The 23,672-nt window shown below is 40.8% G+C and overlaps 1 protein-coding gene and 1 long non-coding RNA gene across 3 annotated transcripts; one reads left to right on the top strand and one right to left on the bottom strand.

Moving 5' to 3' along the window:
* Nucleotides 1–457: 457 nt before the first annotated feature.
* Nucleotides 458–23,023, top strand: LOC126782921 (uncharacterized). Of its 2 annotated transcripts, none has more exons than XR_007670821.1 (3): nucleotides 458–646; nucleotides 21,518–21,581; nucleotides 22,825–23,023. It is a non-coding gene; the product is annotated as an uncharacterized LOC126782921 (long non-coding RNA). The 2 variants fall into 2 exon arrangements; XR_007670820.1 differs by lacking the exon at nucleotides 458–646 and adding an exon at nucleotides 20,947–21,068.
* Nucleotides 9,201–10,399, bottom strand: LOC126782915 (casparian strip membrane protein 2-like). Its single transcript, XM_050508272.1, has 3 exons — nucleotides 10,023–10,399; nucleotides 9,796–9,919; nucleotides 9,201–9,537 (listed from the first exon to the last, which is right to left on the bottom strand). The coding sequence occupies exons 1-3, from the start codon at nucleotides 10,334–10,336 to the stop codon at nucleotides 9,322–9,324; spliced, it is 654 nt and encodes a 217-aa protein (XP_050364229.1). The 5' UTR covers nucleotides 10,337–10,399; the 3' UTR covers nucleotides 9,201–9,321.
* Nucleotides 23,024–23,672: the final 649 nt, after the last annotated feature.

The following is a 23,672-nucleotide window of genomic DNA, read 5'->3' as shown; positions in this document are numbered from 1 at the left end:
GTGAAATTAATTCAAGACGACAATTGGAGGTTTGCGACATTTCGAAATGAAAACGGAAACGTTCTCGGATCGTTTAATTAGAAAACGTAACGTTACCGCAACGTATAGATCGACTTTTATTCCGTCGCTCGGTTGCAAAAACTTCCTTCATGAAAGTCGTAGAGCTCATCGATACGAATTCGTGGACACATCAAGCGTTCGAATCGGACGTCGGACGCGAAAGTTATTAACGTCGGAAGTTCGTTTCCGATTTTGGAAATAGTATAAAAGGAAGAAGAGGAGATTAAAAATCAGAAAATCAGATTTTTCTAAAAATCAGCTCGGGTACTGTTCACCCGAGCTCGGTCACTGTTCACCCGAGCTCGGTCACTGTTCACCCGACCCAAAAACCTTCTCCGGCCGATTTCACCACCATCCGACGTCGCCTCGTGTCGTGCCACCTATCAAATTGACGGGCTCGACGAGCTCCATCTTTTGGGCTACGCCTTGCACTCCGGCGACAACCACACACGGTGTAGCAACCGCCGGAAGTTACTGCTGTGGCGGCGCCGCCTCCTCCGGCCACCATGGCTCGAGATTCTTGGGGGGTTTTGCTTGTCTCAGTCCCAGCAACATACCCACAAAAGGAATCGAGCCAAATCGAAGTGTAAGTACCCGAATCAAAATTTCAATTTCTAGGGTTTGTGAATAGTGCCGATTTCATGTTCTTCGTTGTTTGGACTGTTTAGACTCGGATTTAGACCTTGGTGTCAACTAGGAAGTTGTTGGAAATGTTGTTTAGGTTGTGGTGGTGAAATTTGGTGATGATTGGTGGCGGTCGGTGAACAGTAACGCCGAATGAATAGTAACTGTGAATAGTAACTCCGCATGAATAGTGATCTGTAACAGTACTGTGAATAGTGATCTGTAACAGTAAATGTGAACAGTGTCACGGTAAAACAGTAACTTAGAACAGTGTTATGGTAAAACAGTAACTGTGAACAGTGGTTTAGTAAAAACAATTATTAGTAAACATGAACAGTGTTCCGTGAACAATGTTTTATGAACAACATTTAGCTGTGCTGAACTCGTCACCTGGTATTTTAAGTATCATTTTCTAAGCATTTATCGTGCTATTAGGTGACTGACGAAACGAGTGAGGAAATTACTTTCAGGGTTGTGGAAGTTGCACGCAGGAAAAAAGGTGAGTAAAATCTCACTTATTTACGAATCTACCCTTGCGGTGATTCAAGATTTTTGCAAGAGTTTTTAAGATTGAATTACGACACGTATACAATATAGTGGATTACATATATATCGTATAAATGGTAATAAGTACATACATATATATAGTTTGCTATATTATATACTGTTATGAATTCATTGGAATTGATCATTTCGAATGACGAGAATTAAATATTGAGCATGTGATTTGATTTTTGTACAATATGAGGTGTGATTATTGTACGTGGTTTTAACCTGAGTTTGTTAAAATGTTTTGTCTTCGGACGAGTTTTTGTCTTCGGACGTGTTTATGAAATATGACATGTATATGATATAATGGATTATATATATATTGTATAAATGGTAAATATGTACATATATATATAGTTTGCTATATAATATACTGTTATGATTTTATCGTGATTTATGTCATTTCGATGACGAGATTTTAATATCGAGCATGTGATTTTGATTTGTACAATATGATGTGAGATTATTGTACGTGATTTTAACATTGAGATTGTTAAAATGTTGATTTGTCTTCGGACATGATTTTGGTACAATATGATGTGAGATTATTGTACGTGATTTTAACATTGAGATTGTTAAAATGTTGATTTGTCTTCGGACGTGATTTGGTACAATATGATGTGAGATTATTGTACGTGTTTGGCAAGTCGGAACCTAGCCTTTGGCCGGGCGAAAGTTACGATACAGTTAGAGCTCTAGTTTGTCTGCCTTAGTACTGCATGTGAGGTAACGGGTGGTTATCTGCTCATGGGTACTCAGTTTATTTGGATGTTGGGTAGCGGGTGGCTATCCAATATCAGCGGTGTATTACGAGAGGGGTAACAGATGTGTACCAGCGTTCTTGGTACCCGTATTATAAATGCATTTGGGTAACCAGAAGGGTTACTTAATTTCTCATGAGCGCTTCTTTTTCTTTGGGACAACCAGATGGGCCGTCCACTGACTCATGAGTGCATTTATATTTGTTTGATTTGTGGATTTTCGTATATATTGATATGCGAGTTATATATTTTCATTTTACTCATACGAGCTGTAAAGCTTACCGGGTTTGTGTTTACAATCCCGGTGCACCAATTCGATGGTGTAGTGGATAACTCCGCAGGTGTGGATTAGCGGGAATTGACGGACCGCTCAGAGGACTTGAAGTTATTTGTCTCCAGCTTGCGTGAGGATTTGGTGTGACTATCTTGTGAGGATTATACATTCCCAATTGATATAATGTTGAATTATATGTTTGGTTTGTAATAATTGGTTTTCTGAGTTGTATTGAGAACTCAGTGATGATCCCCTGTGCATTTTAAATGATTTCAATTTGATTGAAATTGTTTAGTGTTTAACGACTTTGGAATTTTGAGTTTTTAAGCTCGAAATTTTGGGGTCGTTACAGTTGGTATCAGAGCCTAAGTGTGTATTTGGCGATTATCAATATCATCCGGGAGCGATGATCCGACTGCAGGCGGGCACCCATCACATGCTCCTCGGTATTGATATGTCGCCGGGTACGCGAGAGTGTTAGGAGCCATACCTTATGGTTTGGTCCTGTAGAGAGTATTGTGACGATACTCCGATGATTCACCTTCTTCTGAGATTTCATGATTGATATTAGTTGGATCTATTTTGTCGAATCCGAGACTTCACATGTATGACTGAGTGTTAATTGTTGAATGGTGATGAATTTGGAAAAAGGGCCGTGAACAGGGCCGAGGATGGACGATAGGTCGCGGCCGAGGTAGGGTTGCAGGCCGAGTCCGCAATGTGGAGAACCTTTACGAGGAGGCTGCTCCACGGGCAGAACAGGTTGACCGTGCTACTGTCGTTAGAGACGACGATAGTCATGTGTTAAGTTGATCAAGGACTTTAATCGTCTGTCAACGTCTTATTTCATAGAGGCCTGGATCATATGGTAGTGGACCACTGGATCGAGGGCATCATAATCTACTTTGAGATGATTGAGTACCCTGAGAAAGAGAAGAAGATGATATCGACACTTATTAGTGATAGTTCGGTAGAGGAGATGGTAGGATTGACTCCTACATTTATGAGAAACTCTTTATGTGTCACTTCGCATTTGGAGTGTTCCTCGAATTGGAGACAATGAAAGGCTTGTCCTATTGTGAGTGGAAGTGGAGAGTTCTCTGCTTATTTGATCGTGATTCCGGATCACACCTATGATCTGATCATAGGAATTGATTGGTTGAGTACGCAGTACACGGTGATTGATTGTTTTGACATGGTGGGTTCATTCGTAGACCCAGGAAATCAGAGTTTCGTATCTTTGACTCGAGGCGGATAATGTCATGAGAGTTTGAGTCATGGCATATGTTGAGTATGTGGATCTGAAGTAGCTATCACATACATCGTTGTGATATCAGAGTAAAGTGAGACGTTTCAGGACATACTGTGTTATAGCCCCTATAACGAAGACGACGTATGAATGAGACAAATGAATTCAAAGACTTAATGACTGGTGCGATCAGCTTAGAGAGGCTACAATACTCCCTGAGTTTGACATGCGATCCAAATACTGGAATGCTAACAGGTTTGAGTATATAGTTTCCTATCAGGGCAGAGAACTATCAAGGAGTCTTGATAGAGAGCGTTGACCCTATATTGAGGGATGTTCAGTGTTTAAATGTTAAGGACTAGATTTTAGTTATGCAACTAATCTAAGTTGAAGCCTAACAAGGTTGAGATATTACGTTCAGGTAAGAGATGTGTAGACCATAGGTTGGAGGTGGTTAACGAAAATTTTCGTGACTAGCATCTCTAACGCTATTGCTAACAGAGTGGTAGGGCATATGATACGTCCATAAAGTGGTAATACAATTATTGAATTGAGATTCACATTTTGTCGATGTGACATTCCAAACTTGTTTTGGTTCGGCTATAGACAATTGATGTTACACATTGTTCTTGGCTGAGCAAGAAATATAAGGTGATGGAGAAATCTCAATGTGGCGATATGAATTAATTATTTGCTAGATGAGCATTTAAATGAGAACGCTGGTCTTTCAGGATTTATTTATTTTGGTGTTGGGGATTGGAACTTCACAATGCCACTGGTCCAAATGAGACGCAATGGCGGTGAAGTAACTCTATTGAAGGTAAGGTATGAGATGACCTTAGCTTAGTGGTGTTTTAACGAATTGGTCGTGACAAGTACCTTCTAACTGGTAAGAAAATGGTTGAGGACTAAATCTTCTTTTCAAGTGCAAGTGGTGTTAGTGTTGGAGACTTAGAGTTTTTTTTTCCCTCTATGCATCAGATTCTTTATTGTTGGATAAGGCGAAGTTGACTGAAGTGTTCAACAAGGGATAAATTTTACGATAAAGAGTAATCAATTATATTACTGCTTGCAGAGAAGTTATTTTGGCCGAATGCGTTGGCCATGAGGGTTCTTAATGAAAGTAAAGAAACAACTGTTTAGAGTGGTGGTATAGCGATCATTTTGGGTTAGTTTTGAGGAGATGGTGGACCTAATATTGGGTTCTGTTGAAGTAATTACTAAACTTATTAGTACTACAACGGTGGGAGGAACCAATATCTTAGATGATGCACTGGGGCATTTGTGTGGGCCCGTATGTCATGCATTTGAGGCATGTATGAACCAGGGGTAAAGTATATCTCGGTTGTGGTCGTGTTGGATTTTGCGCTGTAAAGTTCACCTAATTTTTCATGTTCCACCGTTGGGAGATAAATACATTCTTTGTTTGAACCCCAAATTGTGGCATACCACTCATGGAAGCAGGAAGCTGTAATTAATTTTCGACGGTAAGTTTTGGTGAGTGTGATGGGATGCGTGATGCGTCACTCTTGTGGTGGCGGTAGAGGTTCTCTACTGCCTTGTGCGTATATTAGTCGATTCTCTGGTGAATTTTTTTAGAGTAATTCTTAATCCAATGTGGTGTTATGTGGTGGTTGTGAACTCAATGAGTTAAGATTTCTTTATCGTGTTGCCGATACAAATATGGTACTTGAGTGGGTATCATGCACGACAACTTTTTATGGTTATAATAAGATGATCATGAAAGGAGATTATTTTGTTGATTGGAATGAATGGTAGGTTCGTTATTCTAGCGATGCATTGTGGTGAAGTCATGAAGGTATTGTCGTGATAAAGCACGTTTATTTGAAAACCACTATGTGTGATGAAAGTAGTAGGCATGTGTTAATCATTGATTTGACTCATGTTAGATGTTGAGAGTTTTGACCATGCTTAGTGGTAGGAGCTAACTCATGACGTGAGGATATTCTGTCAAATCGCAAGAGAGTGGTGAACTAGACAAAAGAGGGCGTCGACGCCTCCATGCTGAAAACATCATTATGTTTCGGGAGGATGATTATATTTTGAGTAGCTCACATTCGACTATGATTGTTATGACATGTGACAGATTGTCTGATGGAGGAAGTTTGAGGTAACAAAAGATAGGTTGAGAGCTTGTATGCTGGATTTTAAGGTAGCTGTGAAATCATTTGAGATTGATTGAGTTCGCCTACAACGACAGTTACCCTTCCAGCATCGGCATGGTACCCTATGAGGCACTTAAGGTAGACCATGTCGATCACCTATCTGTTGGGCCAAAGTTGGGTGTAGTGAGATTTGACAAGAAAGAAAAGTTGGCCGAGGTATGTTGGGCCTTTGAGATTCTCGAGAAGGTGGGAAAACTAGCCTTGCCTACTAGCATGTCGGACGTTCACAATGTCTTCTACATTTCCATGTTGAGGAAGTATGATCCTGATGTGTCGCATATGTGATCGATCATAACACCATTGAAGTGAAGGAAAATACCACTTTTGTTTTGAGCCGGTTTGTATTTTGAATAGATCCACAAAGAAGCATTGGAGGAAGGAAGTGGAGCTAGTCAAGGTATTGTAGAGTCATCATGATGAAGGTGATGCATCATGGAAGCTAGGGTCGGATATGAAGACGAGATACCCACAGTTGTTTATTGAGTGAACTTGAATTTCGGGACGAAATTCCTTTTAAGGGGGGTAGAATGTAATAACCCGAATTTTTTAGAAACTAAATGTCGAGTATTTTCAAAGTGTTAAACTTGTGAAATTAATTCAAGACGACAATTGGAGGTTTGCGACATTTCGAAATGAAAACGGAAACGTTCTCGGATCGTTTAATTAGAAAACGTAACGTTACCGCAACGTATAGATCGACTTTTATTCCGTCGCTCGGTTGCAAAAACTTCCTTCATGAAAGTCGTAGAGCTCATCGATACGAATTCGTGGACACATCAAGCGTTCGAATCGGACGTCGGACGCGAAAGTTATTAACGTCGGAAGTTCGTTTCCGATTTTGGAAATAGTATAAAAGGAAGAAGAGGAGATTAAAAATCAGAAAATCAGATTTTTCTAAAAATCAGCTCGGGTACTGTTCACCCGAGCTCGGTCACTGTTCACCCGATTTCTCCACCATCCGACGTCGCCTCGTGTCGTGCCACCTATCAAACTGACGGGCTCGACGAGCTCCATCTTTTGGGCTACGCCTTGCACTCCGGCGACAACCACACACGGTGTAGCAACCGCCGGAAGTTACTGCTGTGGCGGCGCCGCCTCCTCCGGCCACCATGGCTCGAGATTCTTGGGGGGTTTTGCTTGTCTCAATCCCAGCAACATACCCACAAAAGGAATCGAGCCAAATCGAAGTGTAAGTACCCGAATCAAAATTTCAATTTCTAGGGTTTGTGAATAGTGCCGATTTCATGTTCTTCGTTGTTTGAACTGTTTAGACTCGGATTTAGACCTTGGTGTCAACTAGGAAGTTGTTGGAAATGTTGTTTAGGTTGTGGTGGTGAAATTTGGTGATGATTGGTGGCGGTCGGTGAACAGTAACGCCGAATGAATAGTAACTGTGAATAGTAACTCTGCATGAATAGTGATCTGTAACAGTACTGTGAATAGTGATCTGTAACAGTAAATGTGAACAGTGTCACGGTAAAACAGTAACTTAGAACAGTGTTATGGTAAAACAGTAACTGTGAACAGTGGTTTAGTAAAAACAATTATTAGTAAACATGAACAGTGTTCCGTGAACAATGTTTTATGAACAACATTTAGCTGTGCTGAACTCGTCACCTGGTATTTTAAGTATCATTTTCTAAGCATTTATCGTGCTATTAGGTGACTGACGAAACGAGTTAGGAAATTACTTTCAGGGTTGTGGAAGTTGCACGCAGGAAAAAAGGTGAGTAAAATCTCACTTATTTACGAATCTACCCTTGCGGTGATTCAAGATTTTTGCAAGAGTTTTTAAGATTGAATTACGACACGTATACAATATAGTGGATTACATATATATCGTATAAATGGTAATAAGTACATATATATATATAGTTTGCTATATTATATACTATTATGAATTCATTGGAATTGATCATTTCGAATGACGAGAATTAAATATTGAGCATGTGATTTGATTTTTGTACAATATGAGGTGTGATTATTGTACGTGGTTTTAACCTGAGTTTGTTAAAATGTTTTGTCTTCGGACGAGTTTTTGTCTTCGGACGTGTTTATGAAATATGACATGTATATGATATAATGGATTATATATATATTGTATAAATGGTAAATATGTACATATATATATAGTTTGCTATATAATATACTGTTATGATTTTATCGTGATTTATGTCATTTCGATGACGAGATTTTAATATCGAGCATGTGATTTTGATTTGTACAATATGATGTGAGATTATTGTACGTGATTTTAACATTGAGATTGTTAAAATGTTGATTTGTCTTCGGACATGATTTTGGTACAATATGATGTGAGATTATTGTACGTGATTTTAACATTGAGATTGTTAAAATGTTGATTTGTCTTCGGACGTGATTTGGTACAATATGATGTGAGATTATTGTACGTGTTTGGCAAGTCGGAACCTAGCCTTTGGCCGGGCGAAAGTTACGATACAGTTAGAGCTCTAGTTTGTCTGCCTTAGTACTGCATGTGAGGTCACGGGTGGTTATCTGCTCATGGGTACTCAGTTTATTTGGATGTTGGGTAGCGGGTGGCTATCCAATATCAGCGGTGTATTACGAGAGGGGTAACAGATGTGTACCAGCGTTCTTGGTACCCGTATTATAAATGCATTTGGGTAACCAGAAGGGTTACTTAATTTCTCATGAGCGCTTCTTTTTCTTTGGGACAACCAGATGGGCCGTCCACTGACTCATGAGTGCATTTATATTTGTTTGATTTGTGGATTTTCGTATATATTGATATGCGAGTTATATATTTTCATTTTACTCATACGAGCTGTAAAGCTTACCGGGTTTGTGTTTACAATCCCGGTGCACCAATTCGATGGTGTAGTGGATAACTCCGCAGGTGTGGATTAGCGGGAATTGACGGACCGCTCAGAGGACTTGAAGTTATTTATCTCCAGCTTGCGTGAGGATTTGGTGTGACTATCTTGTGAGGATTATACATTCCCAATTGATATAATGTTGAATTATATGTTTGGTTTGTAATAATTGGTTTTCTGAGTTGTATTGAGAACTCAGTGATGATCCGCTGTGCACGTTAAATGATTTCGATTTCATTGAGATTGTTTTGGTGTTCTAACGACTTTGAAATTTTGAGTTTTTAGGCTTGAAATTTTAGGGTCGTTACACAAATTGTTAGGAGAGAATATAAACTATATAAAGTCATAATAGAACACAAAGTGGGCTTAGAATGGTTGGCAAAGTCATAAGCTCACTGGAGGAGTGAAAGTGGATTTGATTCCCCTCAGTAATAAGTTGATTTTATTTGAATTTTGGGGAATGTGACGCTGACACATGGCAGATTATTATAGAGATATCGCGATATTCTGAATAATATTGGGAAATATCGAAAATATCGCACAAAATTAATTTAATATAGTAAATATATAATATTTGAGAGAAAAACTAAAATTATCACGATATTTTCGGCGATAATTTTGATATTACATTCCTTGCTTTTAAATGCACAAATTTAGAACAACATGATGGACCGTCATCCCAGACACTAAAACAACAATTTTAAAAATCATCTAAGAACAACAGCATCAATCTGACCATACCAAGCTCCATGAATCCATGATATTAAGTTCTTCGGAGAGCAATAGCAGACAGCACAATCAACACAGTGAAGATAACAATCGCAACAAATGCTGAAACCACAGCCCCGCTGGATTGCCGGCAGAAATCCCCAAACTGCTGGCAGATGGCAAGCCAATTTGCATCGGAGTTGCCATTGTGTGCTAAGTAAACTATGGCAGCCGCAGCGGATGCCGCAGAAGCGTTCAGAGTAAGCGCCAGCTACCACAAATGAACAACTTCATCTCAATACATATGAGATATTCATGTGAACATATATATATATATATATTAAATACTTATGTGTGAGAAAATATAGAAATAAAATTATTAATTTGTACCACATTAGTCAATTATATATATATATATATATCTACAAGTAGATAATTCTTTTGCGAGTATGATCCTAGGGTTACTCATTTATATTTGTTTTTAAGCTGAAATCGCGATAAGTACTTAGAAGATAGATCGACATCTTACAGTATCGAAAATTAGCAAGAGAAACCTCGGAGCAACTAATAAGGGACGAATAATGGTCACTATGGAGAACGGCAGGGAGAGGACCAGGTAGCCACTCACTATGGCCATTGCTATTACGAAAAACCTGCAGATTTATAGATTTAGATCGTATTGTTGGATACTTGGAATTCTTTGCGAGGAGCACGTACCCATGTCAATAGATAATTAAGAGGCAAACATGCACGTACGTGAAAGTGGGAAGGTCATCATAACCGGCTGAAAATTGGAAGAACTGTGTGAAGAAAGGAAGAGTCTGCTCGCTGGACGCCATGGCGGCGGTGGCGCCAAGACCAGCTGCCGTGGCGCCAAGCCTTAGAATGAAGTCGAGTACGGCAACCCCCTTCTTCACTCCAGCTCCCTTGTCATGATCATGCTTGGGATCAGCAGCTAGCACCCTCATCACCTGATATTCTTCTCCATTGGAAGCAGCAGCCTGCTTACTTCTCGATGATGACTCTGGCTGAATGTTGATTACGGTCGAATCACTTTTTGATCTGTTCATCTTAATTGGTTGAATCACTTAACTAGATTACACACTTAATTACTAAGCTTGAATATACGATGAGAGCTGAATGACGAGATGTAAAATCAGTAGCTAATTGTGATGGAACTTGGTGATAGGCTTTATATATGGACAAATAACGAAAGGTGAATTAATTTGTAGTTTATTAATAAGGGAATTAGGGAAGTCGTTGCCAACTTTCTCCATCAATTAGTGGAGAATCGTGACATGTTGATGCTAGCATGAAGTAGTTATATATGATCCATACGTACATATATGTATGATTGAATACATTTTTGTTGACAAATTCGATTTTAAACCAAAAAGTAATGCTTGATCCGTCACTGATTTCATGGCTGCAGGTCAAATTCCGGAAGTCAAAAGATACCATACGTGAGAGTGTGAGACCGTTGAAACTAATCCTGTTTGATTAGAATATTATTAAGTTAACTAAACCACACCAAATATGTATAGGTTTCTGTTTTCTGTTAATTAACCACCAATTGTTAATTCAATACACATTGTCATTTGTCACTATACGATTAAAATTTGTCACTAAAATCAGTAGTAATAAACAGAAGATCACTGCACAAATTATGCATCCAGTAGCACTGCAGTTTTAAAGAGGTTTTGAAACTAATTTATGCATCCACTAGTAGTACTCCACTGCACTCTTGGATTTATTGATTCGGCCGATTCTTGAGACTCATGGCAGGTCTGACCTTGCCTCTTGTTGTGCAGCTGTTAAAACCACCCCTAGCCTCTTCACAGCTACCACATTGTGACATGTAGTCGAAGACTGTGACATTACAAATTTTCAACATGAGTTTGGAAGACTAATGAAAAACTTGAATCCTAAAAGAATAATGGTTAGTATCAGAACATCGCTGGCTCAAAATTGTTTGCCGTTAGGCCATTTATCAACCCCCGGAGTCGCTAACTGTGTTGGTAGCTGCGTCGACAAATGCCAACTGAACTGCCATGAGGCATATATATAGAAACGGAACCTCCTGCATAAAAGTACCTGCACCATCTCTTCCTAAAGTACATCTTCTTTTTTTTTTTTTTAAGAGTTTGGAACTCAGCCTAGTTGGGAGACTTATCACTACGCTCGGATTCATTTATTATAAAATTAGGAAAATTTTGCAATGGGGAGACATATAACTTGAACCACGTGCTATGGTAATACTTTGCAATGGGGAGACATATAACTACTTAGTCAACGACCTCTTCTTCTTACTCACTATACTCTGGTGAACCTACTGGAAATCTTCAAGATGCCTACTCACCTACTGAATCATATTCATAGGCTGACAATTGACCCTATTCCAAATGATATTATTTCTCTAAGTCGAAATACCCCACAAGCTTATGAGAAAAACATCCCTCTGATCCACTAACACTATTTCAAGCATATATAGAATCCACTCTACCAAACTAGAGGCAACATGATCCCTAGTATTGACTTTTAGAGGGCCATACAACCAAAAGCAAGACAAGAAATGACAAAGCTTAAACAAATGCATGTCAGATTCAACATCACCATGGCAAAAAAGACAACTAACCTCAATCATCTCTACATGCTTGCGTTCGAGAGCCTCTTTGGTGGGGACACACCCTCTAATAAGCCTATAAACAAAAAGTTTCACCTTTGGGGGGACCCTAGCACCTATGATGCACGAGTATGGGTACAGGACACGGGATACGGTTACCTCATGATACGTGATACGTGTTTTTCTAAAATGTAGTGTTTTGAATACGTTTTATAAAATAATTTTTAATAATTATATATATATATAATAAATTCTAAAATTCGATCAAACAAACAATTAGAATACCTTAATCCCATTAATTTTACAATAAATATAAGTTCATAAATTAAATACTTAATTCAAATCAATCAATCCATTTGAGTACAATTTGAGTAAGACTTAATATGAAGACTAGTTCTTCTACTTCATAAGTCATAACCTACAATTTCTTATTTGAAATCCTAATATTACAAACATATAAATTCTACTGATGAAAGATTGAAACCCAGATTGAAAGATTGAAAACGTACTGAAAGAAGTCGGAAAAGGCCGCCTGTGTTGTTGAAAAAGTCGGTTGACTCCTAAATCCTCAGACCGTGAAATGATGTCGTTTCTTTTTCCCAGTTCCGATCTTCGTTCTCTCACCACTGCTTTCTTCACTGACCATCCCAACTTCACCCCAACCCAAATCCTCGAACCGCTTCGCATCTTCCCCCGCCGCACCCCATCTACTACTTCCACTGGCGTAGCCTTCGATTTAAACAAAATAACTGACCCGCGGTGGTCTTGACTCCGGTTGGAACCTCCCTCTGACTCAGGTGGTTGTTGGCCTTTCTGGGAGATGAGCGTCGTTCTATGTCTTTGAAATCAAAGCAATACGACTGAACTCTGAAGATGTAGGTTTTATCAAGTTTTTAAGTTTTTAATGTGACAGTGACAAATATACCCCAAATACATATCCAAAATGTACTCTGATCGTATCCACAAAGTTGACTATTCATTACATAGTTTGGGTGCGTATTTTTACCAAGGGATATGTGTATGTAGCGTATTTTGCCCATACATGTATCTGATACGGGTATGATACGTGCATTCCACTTTTATAACGTATCCGTGCATCATAGCCTTGCACCCCACACCATATTCCAATGCCTTTTTGAAACCCCACCAATACCATCATGAGAAGAGAACGCCACATTGAAGATAACCACTTGATTAAGAAACACATGATACTCACTATGTACAGAAAAACCTCTTTTCGATCATGATGCCAAATCATTATGTCAGTTGTGTCCCTCAGGCTCAAATGATGCTCAAAGGGATATGAGCAATTAAATCTACCTCACCTGCTAAGAAAAGCTCCTCCAAAATATCAACCAACTACACTTTGTTCTCAAAATCAAGTAAATCAAGACCATCATATCCTCAGTGCCTTCCATAACAACATAGTACGATTTAAAATCAACAGGTCTAGGGAGCCACAGGTTGTTCCAAATAGAAATATCTAGCTCATTCTGTAACGACCCCAAAACTTCGAGCCTAAAAGCTCAAAATTTCAAAGTCGTTAGAACACCAAAACAATCTCAATGAAATCGAAATCATTTAACGTGCACGGCGGATCACCACTGAGTTCACAATACAACTCAGAAAAACCAATTATTACAACCCAAATTTATAATTTAACATTACATAAGATGGAAATGTAATAATCCTCACAATCTCTCACAAATAAAACCACACCAAACAACCATACAATCAATCAATTCAACTCACCCGTACCTAATCCACGCCTGAAGTCACCGGAGATCGTCGGAGAGATGCATGACAGCGGCGATGCAACTTGAAAACCTCGGGTTGGAGCGAAAAGACTCGCGCCGGCGTGGGGAGGTATGGCGAGCTCGAGGGTTGCTGCGGTCGTCCATGCGAAGCTTCCTAGGCCGGCGGTGTGCGACACGGACAAGTGGAGGTGGAGATCGCCGGAGCTGGTTTGAGAGGGAGAGTGAATCGAGTGAGAGGGAGAGGGAGGCGGAGAGAAGAGAGAAAATGAGGGGTTTCCACTTTTGGAAACCCTAGCTGATTAAACATCCTTTTTATACTAGTTTCCAAAATCGGAAACAACTTCTAACGTTAATAACTTTTACGTACAACGTCCGATTAGAACGCGTCACATATCCACGAATTCGTATCGACGAGCCCTACAACTTTCGTGAAGGAAGTTTTCGCAACCGAGCGACGAAATAAAAGTTGATATATTCGTTCGGAAACGTAACGTTTTTCGAATTAAACGTTTCGAGAACGTATCAGTTACTCGTTTCATAACGTCGTAACCAATCACATTCATTCTAATTAAATTTCACAATTTTATAGAATTCAAATCAAACTCAAATATTGTTTGAAATTTAGGGTTATTACAATCTATCCCCCTTAAAGGAATTTCGTCCCGAAATTCAAACTCACTCAACAAACAACTGTGGATATCTGGTCATCATGTCTGACTCTAGCTCCCAAGATGCATCACCCTCATCATGGTGACTCCACAACACCTTGACTAACTCAACTTCTTTCCTCAGAAGCTTCTTTGTGGATCTATCCAGGATACGAACCGGCTCAATAACAAATGTGGCATTTTCCTTCACTTCAATGGTGCTATGATCAATCACATGTGACTCATCTAGTACATACTTCCTCAACATGGAAATGTGGAAGACGTTGTGATCGCCCGACATGCTAGTAGGTAAGGCTAGTCGATATGCTAGTTCGCCCACCTTCTCAAGTATCTCAAAGGGCCCAACATACCTCGGAGCCAACTTTCCCTTCTTGCCAAATCTCACTACACCCCTCATAGGTGAAACTTTCAAGAACACGTGATCGCCGATCTCAAATTCCACTTGTCTCCTTTTCAAGTCTGCATAGCTCTTCTGCCTGCTCTGAGCGGTCCGGATTCTATCCCGAATGATCGAGATCTTCTCTGTGGTTTCCTGAACCACCTCTGGACCCATCAGTGCCTCATCACCAACTTCGGCCTAATAGATCGGTGAACGACATGGTCTACCATAAAGAGCCTCATAAGGTGCCATGCCGATGCTAAAATGGTAGCTGTTGTTGTAGGCAAACTCAATCAATCTCAAATGATCTTCCCAGCTACCCTTGAAATCCAGCACACATACTCTCAACATGTCTTCCATCACCTGATTCACCCTCTCCGTCTGTCCATCCGTCTGAGGGTGAAAAGCTGTACTCATATCCAAGGTAGTGCCCATCGCCTTCTGTAAACCACCCTAGAACTTCGAAGTGAAACGTGCATCTCGATCAGAAACAATAGAAACTGGAGCACCATGAAGTCTCACTACCTCATCCACATATAGTTTCCCAAGCACGTCCATTGAGTACTTCATCGACACTGGGAGAAAATGAGCCGACTTCGTCAACCGATCGACAATCACCCATATGGCATCGTGACCCTTCTTCGATCTAGGCAATCCGGTCACAAAATCCATAGATATCTGCTCTGACTTCCAAAGAGGAATAGTCAGTGGTTTCAACATGCCAGCTGGTCGTTGATGTTCTGCTTTCACTTGCTGACATATAAGGCACTTCGATACAAACTCCGCTACATCCTTCTTCATACCGTTCCACCAGAATTGCCTGCAGAAGTCCTTGTACATCTTAGTGTTCCCTGGATGAACGGTATAACGTGATCGATGTGCCGTACGAAGGACCACCTCCCGAAGATCATCACAATCTGGGACACACAATCTTGCCCCAAACCTCAACCCTCCATCGGGTCCAACTCTCCACTCCGAAGGGCACCCATCAAGCGTATCAACTACAAGATCTGCCAACTTAGCTTGTGAGAGTCTATCCCGCGCCTGACCCTGTATGATCCTCGTGATCAATGTGGGTTGCACCGTGACACTTCCAAGAAAGACCCTTGGTTCTCCTTCCGATGGCACCAAATCAAACTCCGATGCAGTTTCGAGCATGAACCATTCCTGGACCATAAGTGAAGCCACTACACCTCTCGGTTTTCTGCTTAAGGCATCGGCCACCACATTTGCCTTCCCTGGGTGGTACTCTAATGAGAAGTCATAGTCCTTGAGGAGTTCCATCTATCTCCTCTGCCTCATATTCAGCTCCTTCTGTGAGAACAAGTACTTCAAACTCTTATGATCTGAAAAGAGTTGAAACTTCTCACCATACAAGTAATGTCTCCAAATCTTCAGGGCAAACACAACTGCCACAAGCTCTAGGTCGTGTGTCGGGTAATTCTTCTCATGAATCTTCAACTGTCTCGAGCCATAAGCAACAACCCAAACCTTAGAGCGAAGCATCACTGTAAATGACATAGCCACCACCACTTGATGGAATCGTCAACACTGGGGCTGTGGTCAATCTGGTCTTTAGTTTGCTGAATGCTTCCTCACATGCATCCGTCCACACGAACGGAGTATCTTTCTTAGTCAACTTGGTCAATGAAGATGCAATACTAGAGAACCCTTCGATAAACCTCCTGTAGTAACCTGCCAAACCGAGGAAACTACGAATCTCTGTAGGGTTCGTTGAAAGACTCCAATTCTTTACTGCCTCTACCTTTGACGGGTCCACTAGTACTGCATCTTTTGAGACAACATGACCAAGGAATTTGACCTCTTCTTTCCAGAACTCACACTTCTCTAGCTTGGCATACAGTCTCGCCTCCTTCAAGGTCTGCAACACTGTCCTCAGATGCACCACATGTTCTTCTTGTGTCTTGGAGTATATCAGAATGTCATCCACAAACACCACAACAAACTCATCCAAGTACGGGCTAAATACTTGGTTCATCAAACTCATAAAGACAGCTGGTGCATTCGTTAGACTAAATGGCATGACAAAAAACTCATAATGTCCATACCGGGTCCTGAAGGCTGTCTTCGATATATCTTCTTCCTTCACTCTGAGCTGATGATACCTGGATCTCAAATCAATCTTAGAGAACACCGTAACACCTTTGAGCTGATCAAACAAGTCATCAATCCTAGGTAAGGGGTACCTATTCTTGATGGTCACCTTGTTCAGTTCTCTGTAGTCTACACATAACCGCAGAGAACCATCTTTCTTCTTCACGAACAACACCGGTGCTCCCCAATGTGAAACACTAGGTCTAATGAACCCTTGGTCTAATAGCTCATCGATCTGCACCTTCAGCTCCTTAAGTTCATTCTGCCCCATTCTATAGGGCGCCTTTGACACAGGTGTTGTACCAGGTACCACATCAATGCAGAAATCTACCACTCTTCGAGGAGGTAGTCCCGGTATCTCTTGGAACACTTCACTAAACTCAGATACTACCACAATGTCTGCAATAGTCACTTTCTTATCCACTGACTCCACATGTGCCAAAACTCCTGACCTCATGGCGTTATCTGACTTGAGGCAACGATAACAAAACAATGGCTCCCAGGTACATGAAATGACACCACCATATCAAAACAATCAATCACCGCATGCTGCGGTCTCAACCAATCGATCCCCAAGATCACATCATAGGTGTGGTCCAGAATCACAATCAACGAAGTAGAGAATTCTCTACTCCCAATCACAATCGGACAAGCCTTGCAGATTGTCTCTAACTCAAGGGACACCCCAAGGGGTGATGTGACACATAAAGCGTTCCCAAGAGATGTAGGAATCAATCCTAGCGTCTCGACTACTGAACTAGCAATAAATGAATGCGATGCTCCCGTATCAAACAGTACTCTAGAAAGGTAGTCAAAAAGTGATAATGTACCTTCCACCCCTGTGTCTCGCTGACCCACTGCGAACACTCTAGCTTGGCCCACTGGTAGCTGTCTCTGCGGCCGTTCCTGCCTACCCTGAAGAGGTCGGGTACAATCTCGAGCTATGTGTCCCACTTGTCCGCACCTGTGGCAGCCTGCTCTCTTCGGTTTCGGACATGCTGAGGCGTAATGTCCCATCTCGTTGCAGCCATAACACCTCACCGCTACCAATGATCTGACTGGTGCAGCCCTGATAGCTAGGGGCGTTGCCCTTGCCGGAACCTGATAGTGGGGTCTTGGCCTCTTCCATGACCTACCCGTCGGCCCTGAGTGCTCGTTGCCTGAATAGATTGCCTTGCCTTTTCCCTTTGCATCCCTACTTTCCACATCTCCTGCTCGAGTCTTATCAGCCTGCTCCAAGCTCATGGCACTCTCAAATATCAACTCCTTAGTAGTCAGGCAAAGGACTGATATCATGGTCTTGTACTCCTGTTTCAGCCCTCGTAGATACTTCTAAGCCAAAGCGGTCATACCCATAGGCCTGACATACCGGTACAGCTGCGAGAATCGAGCATCATACTCTCTAACAGTCATGTCTCCCTGTACCAGTGCCAGAAACTCCAGCTCTAAGTCCTCCTGTACTGAGGCTGGAAAATACTTCTCTCGGAAAATGGTAGTGAAACCTCCCCATGTGAATGTAGTCACATCCACTGTCTGTCTCATGCTCTTCCACCAGTCTAGAGCATCACCTTTTAGAAAGAATGTAGCTATCTTTCTCTTCTCAATCTCTGTGCACTCTATCATCTCAAAATAAGTCTCCATACCCTCGATCCAATGGTCAGCTACCATATGATCTAGTCCTCCATGAAAGGTCGGCGCTGACAGTGCACAGATATCCTTGATCAGCTTCAACACTCGACCATCATCTCTAACTGCAGCAGCATGCTCAACCTGTTCTTCCTGTGGAGCGGCCTCCTCATAAAGGTTCTCCACGTTGCGGACTCGGCCTGTGGTCCGACCTCGACCTCGGCCTCTCGCCCGTCCTCGGCCTTGTCCTCGGCCCTTATCTGTGTTCATCACCTTCAACAATGAAACACTTAGTCAATACTCATGAAGTCTCGAATTCAATCAAATAGATTCAATAGATATCAACATGAAATTTCAGAATGAGATGAATCAACGAAGTATCATCACAATACTGCCTAGAGGACCAAACATCAAGTATGGCTCCTAAAACACTCTCGCGTACCCGACGACATATCAATACCGAGGAGCATGTGATGGGTGCCCGCCTGCAGTCGGATCATCGCTCTCGGATGATATTGATAATCGCCAAATACGCACTTAGGCTCTGATACCAACTGTAACGACCCCAAAACTTCGAGCCTAAAAACTCAAAATTTCAAAGTCGTTAGAACACCAAAACAATCTCAATGAAATCGAAATCATTTAACGTGCACAGCGGATCATTACTGAGTTCACAATACAACTCAGAAAAACCAATTATTACAACCCAAATTTATAATTTAAATGTCACTACCCGGACCGCTCCGCCGTAACACGATATTGTCCGCTTTGGGAGCTCAGAAGCACCTTCCCAGTGGGTCACCCATCGTGGGATTGCCCTGGGCCAAGCATGCTTAACTTCGGAGTTCTCCTCTCCTCCGAAGCCGTTGAGCCCCCAAAAGACCTCGCGTTAGATAGAGGTGGGCATGTATATATAAGACGCATCACCCCCTCTCCGTTGGCCGATGTGAGATATTACACATTCCCTACCTGAAAATGCAAACCCTACTTAAAACTTCTCTACCCGAGAGAATGCTTTTCCACGTGCAAGATTGACCTCCCTTTGCAAGAGCCTCCATGAAAGAGCACTAGGGAAAATATTTAGCTTTTAGGACCCTAGCCAAAACAGACTCCGGATTTTGGATTAGTGTCCAACCTTGCTTTGCCAAAAGAGCAAGATTAAAAACATGCATATCACAAAAACCTAGACCTCCTTGAGACTTGGAACGACAAAGCTTATCCCAAGCTAACCAATGAATCTTATTCTTCTTCTCCCCATTACCCCACCAAAACCGAGTCATGAGACTATACATATCATCACATAAATATTTCAACATTTCAAAGTAGCTCATAACAGAAGAAGGAATGGATTGAGCAACTGCTTTAATCAAAACCTCTTTACCAGCCAAACTCAAAGTCTTCTCCCTCCATACTTGGGTTCTGTTTCTGACATTCTCTCTCAGATACCCGAAAGCCTCTTCCTCAGAATAGCTAATCTCCGTAGGCAACCCCAGATACTTATCATGCTTTTTCCACCTTTTCAACACCTAGAATGTAAGCTATACCCTCCTGCATAAACGGATGAACATTCTTACTAAAAGAAATAACACTTTGTCTGAAAAACCAAAAGTCATTTCATACTCTGCATGAATGAATTTGATCTCTTTCACCTCAGCCTTGTTGGCTTTAATAAAATACAAAAATCATCCGCAAAGAAAAGACGACTGATACTTAGAGCTTGCCTACACACTGAAACTCCCTGCAAAGCTCCCACCCGTTCTGCATGTAAAATTCTCCTCAAGAGCAACTCATCACATAATAGAAACAAATAAGGCGAAATTGAATCTCCCTATTGCAATCCCTTCGAAGGCCAAACCAATCCCCTAGGCTCACCGTTAATAATAAAAGAATAAGAAACAGTTCTGACACAGTCGATAATCCAGTTTACCCAACCAACATCGAAACCCCGTGTAATAACCCGAATTTTTAGAAACTAAATGTCGAGTATTTTCAAAGTGTTAAACTTGTGAAATTAATTCAAGACGACAATTGGAGGTTTGCGACATTTCAAAACAAAATCGGAAACGTTCTCGGATCGTTTAATTACAAAACGTAACGTTACCGCAACGTATAGATCGACTTTTATTCCGTCGCTCGGTTGCAAAAACTTCCTTCACGAAAGTCGTAGAGCTCATCGATACGAATTCGTGGACACGTCATGCGTTCGAATCGGACGTCGGATGCAAACGTTATTAACGTCGGAAGTTCGTTTCCGATTTTGGAAATAGTATAAAAGGAAGGAGATGAGATTAAAAATCAGAAAATCAGATTTTTTTGTAAAAATCAGATCGGGGTACTGTTCATCCGAGCTCGGGTACTGTTCACCTGACCCAAAAAACCTTCTCCGGCCGATTTCTCCACCATCCGACGTCGCCTCGTGTCGTGCCACCTATCAAACTGACGGGCTCGACGAGCTCCATCTTTTGGGCTACGCCTTGCACTCCGGCGACAACCACACACGGTGTAGCAACCGCCGGAAGTTACTGCTGTGGCGGCGCCGCCTCCTCCGGCCACCATGGCTCCAGATTCTTGGGGGGTTTTGCTTGTCTCAGTCCCAGCAACATTCCCACAAAAGGAATCGAGCCAAATCGAAGTGTAAGTACCCGAATCAAAATTTCAATTTCTAGGGTTTGTGAATAGTGCCGATTTCATGTTCTTTGTTGTTTGGACTGTTTAGACTCGGATTTAGACCTTGGTGTCAACTAGGAAGTTGTTGGAAATGTTGTTTAGGTTGTGGTGGTGAAATTTGGTGATGATTGGTGGCGGTCGGTGAACAGTAACGCCGAATGAATAGTAACTCCGCATGAATAGTGATATGTAACAGTAACTGTGAATAGTGATCTGTGAACAGTACCATGGTAAAACAGTAACTGTGAACATTGTTTTGGTAAAACAGTAACTGTGAACAGTGGTTTAGTAAAAACAGTGATTAGTAAACATGAACAGTGTTCCGTGAACAATGTTTTATGAACAACATTTAGCTGTGCTGAACTCGTCACCTGATATTTTAAGTATCATTTTCTAAGCATTTATCGTGCTATTAGGTGACTGACGAAACGAGTGAGGAAATTACTTTCAGGGTCGTGGAAGTTGCACGCAGGAAAGAAGGTGAGTAAAATCTCACTTATTTACGAATCTACCCTTGCGGTGATTCCAAGATTTTTGCAAGAGTTTTTAATATTGAATTACGACAGGTATACAATATAGTGGATTACATATATATCGTATAAATGGTAATAAGTACATATATATATAGTTTGCTATATTATATACTGTTATGAATTCATTGGAATTGGTCATTTCGAATGACGAGAATTAAATGTTGAGCATGTGATGTGATTTTTCTACAATATGAGGTGTGATTATTGTACGTGGTTTTAACATGAGTTTGTTAAAATGTTTTGTCTTCGGACGAGTTTTGTCTTCGGACGATTTTTTTGTCTTCGGACGTGTTTATGAAATATGACATGTATACGATATAATGGATTATATATATATTGTATAAATGGTAAATATGTACATATATATATAGTTTGCTATATAATATACTGTTATGATTTTATCGTGATTTATGTCATTTCGATGACGAGATTTAAATATCGAGCATGTGATTTTGATTTGTACAATATGATGTGAGATTATTGTACTTGATTTTAACATTGAGTTTGTTAAAATGTTGATTTGTCTTCGGACATGATTTTTGGTACAATATGATGTGAGATTATTGTACGTGATTTTAACATTGAGATTGTTAAAATGTTGATTTGTCTTCGGACATGATTTTTGGTACAATATGATGTGAGATTATTGTACGTGATTTTTAACATTGAGATTGTTAAAATGTTGATTTGTCTTCGGACGTGATTGGTACAATATGATGTGAGATTATTGTACGTGTTTGGCAAGTCGGAACCTAGCCTTTGGCCGGGCGAAAGGTACGATACAGTTAGAGCTCTAGTCTGTCTGCCTTAGTACTGCATATGAGGTAACGGGTGGTTATCTGCTCATGGGTACTCAGATTGTTTGGATGTTGGGTAGCGGGTGGCTATCCAATATCAGCGGTGTATTACGAGAGGGGTAACAGATGTGTACCAGCGTTCTTGGTACCCGTATTATAAATGCATTTGGGTAACCTGAAGGGTTACTTAATTTCTCATGAGCACTTCTTTTCATATTTCTTTGGGACAACCAGATGGGCCGTCCATTAACTCATGAGTGCATTTATATTTGTTTGATTTGTGGATTTTCGTATATATATTAATATGCGAGTTATATTTTCATTTACTCATACGAGCTGTAAAGCTTACCGGGTTTGTGTTTACAATCCCGGTGCACCAATTCGATAGTGTAGTGGATAACTCCGCAGGTGTGGATTAGCGGGAATTGACGGACCGCTCAGAGGACTTGAAGTTATTTATCTCCAGCTTGTGTGAGGATTTTGTGTGACTATCTTGTGAGTTTGTTGTGAGGATTACGCAATTCCATTTGTTATAATATTGAATTATAATTTGGGTTGTAATAATCGGTTTAACTGAGTTGTATTTTGAACTCAGAGATGATCTGTCTGGCATTTTAAATGATTTTGATTCGTTGATATTGTTTGGTGTTTAACGACTTTGAAATTTTGAGTTTTTAAGCTCGAAATTTTGGGGTCGTTACACCCCGCTCCACTCGACCATGAGCCTTACTCATGTCTAATTAGGCGCACAATAGCCCGCTTTGCCGCTCCTCCTCTTCTTCAAACAGTGAGAAATCTAAAAAAGCTAACAAAGATTTATCTGAGATTTATCTGCTGGGAACAAACGCACTCTGAAAATGAGAAATCAAATTATCCAACATCGGTTTCAAGCGATTAGCAAGGCACTTCGACCCAATCGTATAGATCACATTACACAAACTGACGGGCCTCAACTGATTCATATACTCCACTTTTAGAATAAGAACCACAAAAGTTTTATTCACAGCACGCAAACTCGGCTCTAAGGAAAACATACTTCCAGTTTAAAAGAGATGTACTTCCACTAGTGATTTGTTGATTGAGGACCAAACTGTTGGCAGCATATTCACGAGCAGTGCTTATATATTCCTTGCTCACTATGCTAAGTCGTGAGTTCTTGGTACTCTGAGTGTAGCATCATACATTGTTAATTTCCTTTTGCTAATTTGATACGGCCGGGCATCAGGGCATGCATATGGGAT

This window comes from Argentina anserina, chromosome 2 (assembly GCF_933775445.1).
Source record: "Argentina anserina chromosome 2, drPotAnse1.1, whole genome shotgun sequence".
NCBI lineage: Eukaryota > Viridiplantae > Streptophyta > Magnoliopsida > Rosales > Rosaceae > Argentina > Argentina anserina.
The sequence above is the reverse complement of the archived record's forward strand: the minus strand, read 5'-3'. Positions and strand labels throughout refer to the sequence as shown.

Bases quoted from the DNA above. Each gene is read 5' to 3' on its own strand.
- LOC126782915 (XM_050508272.1), bottom strand. From the start codon at position 10,336: ATGAACAGATCAAAAAGTGATTCGACCGTAATCAACATTCAGCCAGAG. The intron at 9,920-10,022 runs GTACGTGCATGT...ATAAATCTGCAG, and splicing joins GATGACCTTCCCACTTTCAC to GTTTTTCGTAATAGCAATGG. The intron at 9,538-9,795 runs GTAAGATGTCGA...CATTTGTGGTAG, and splicing joins TCTTGCTAATTTTCGATACT to CTGGCGCTTACTCTGAACGC.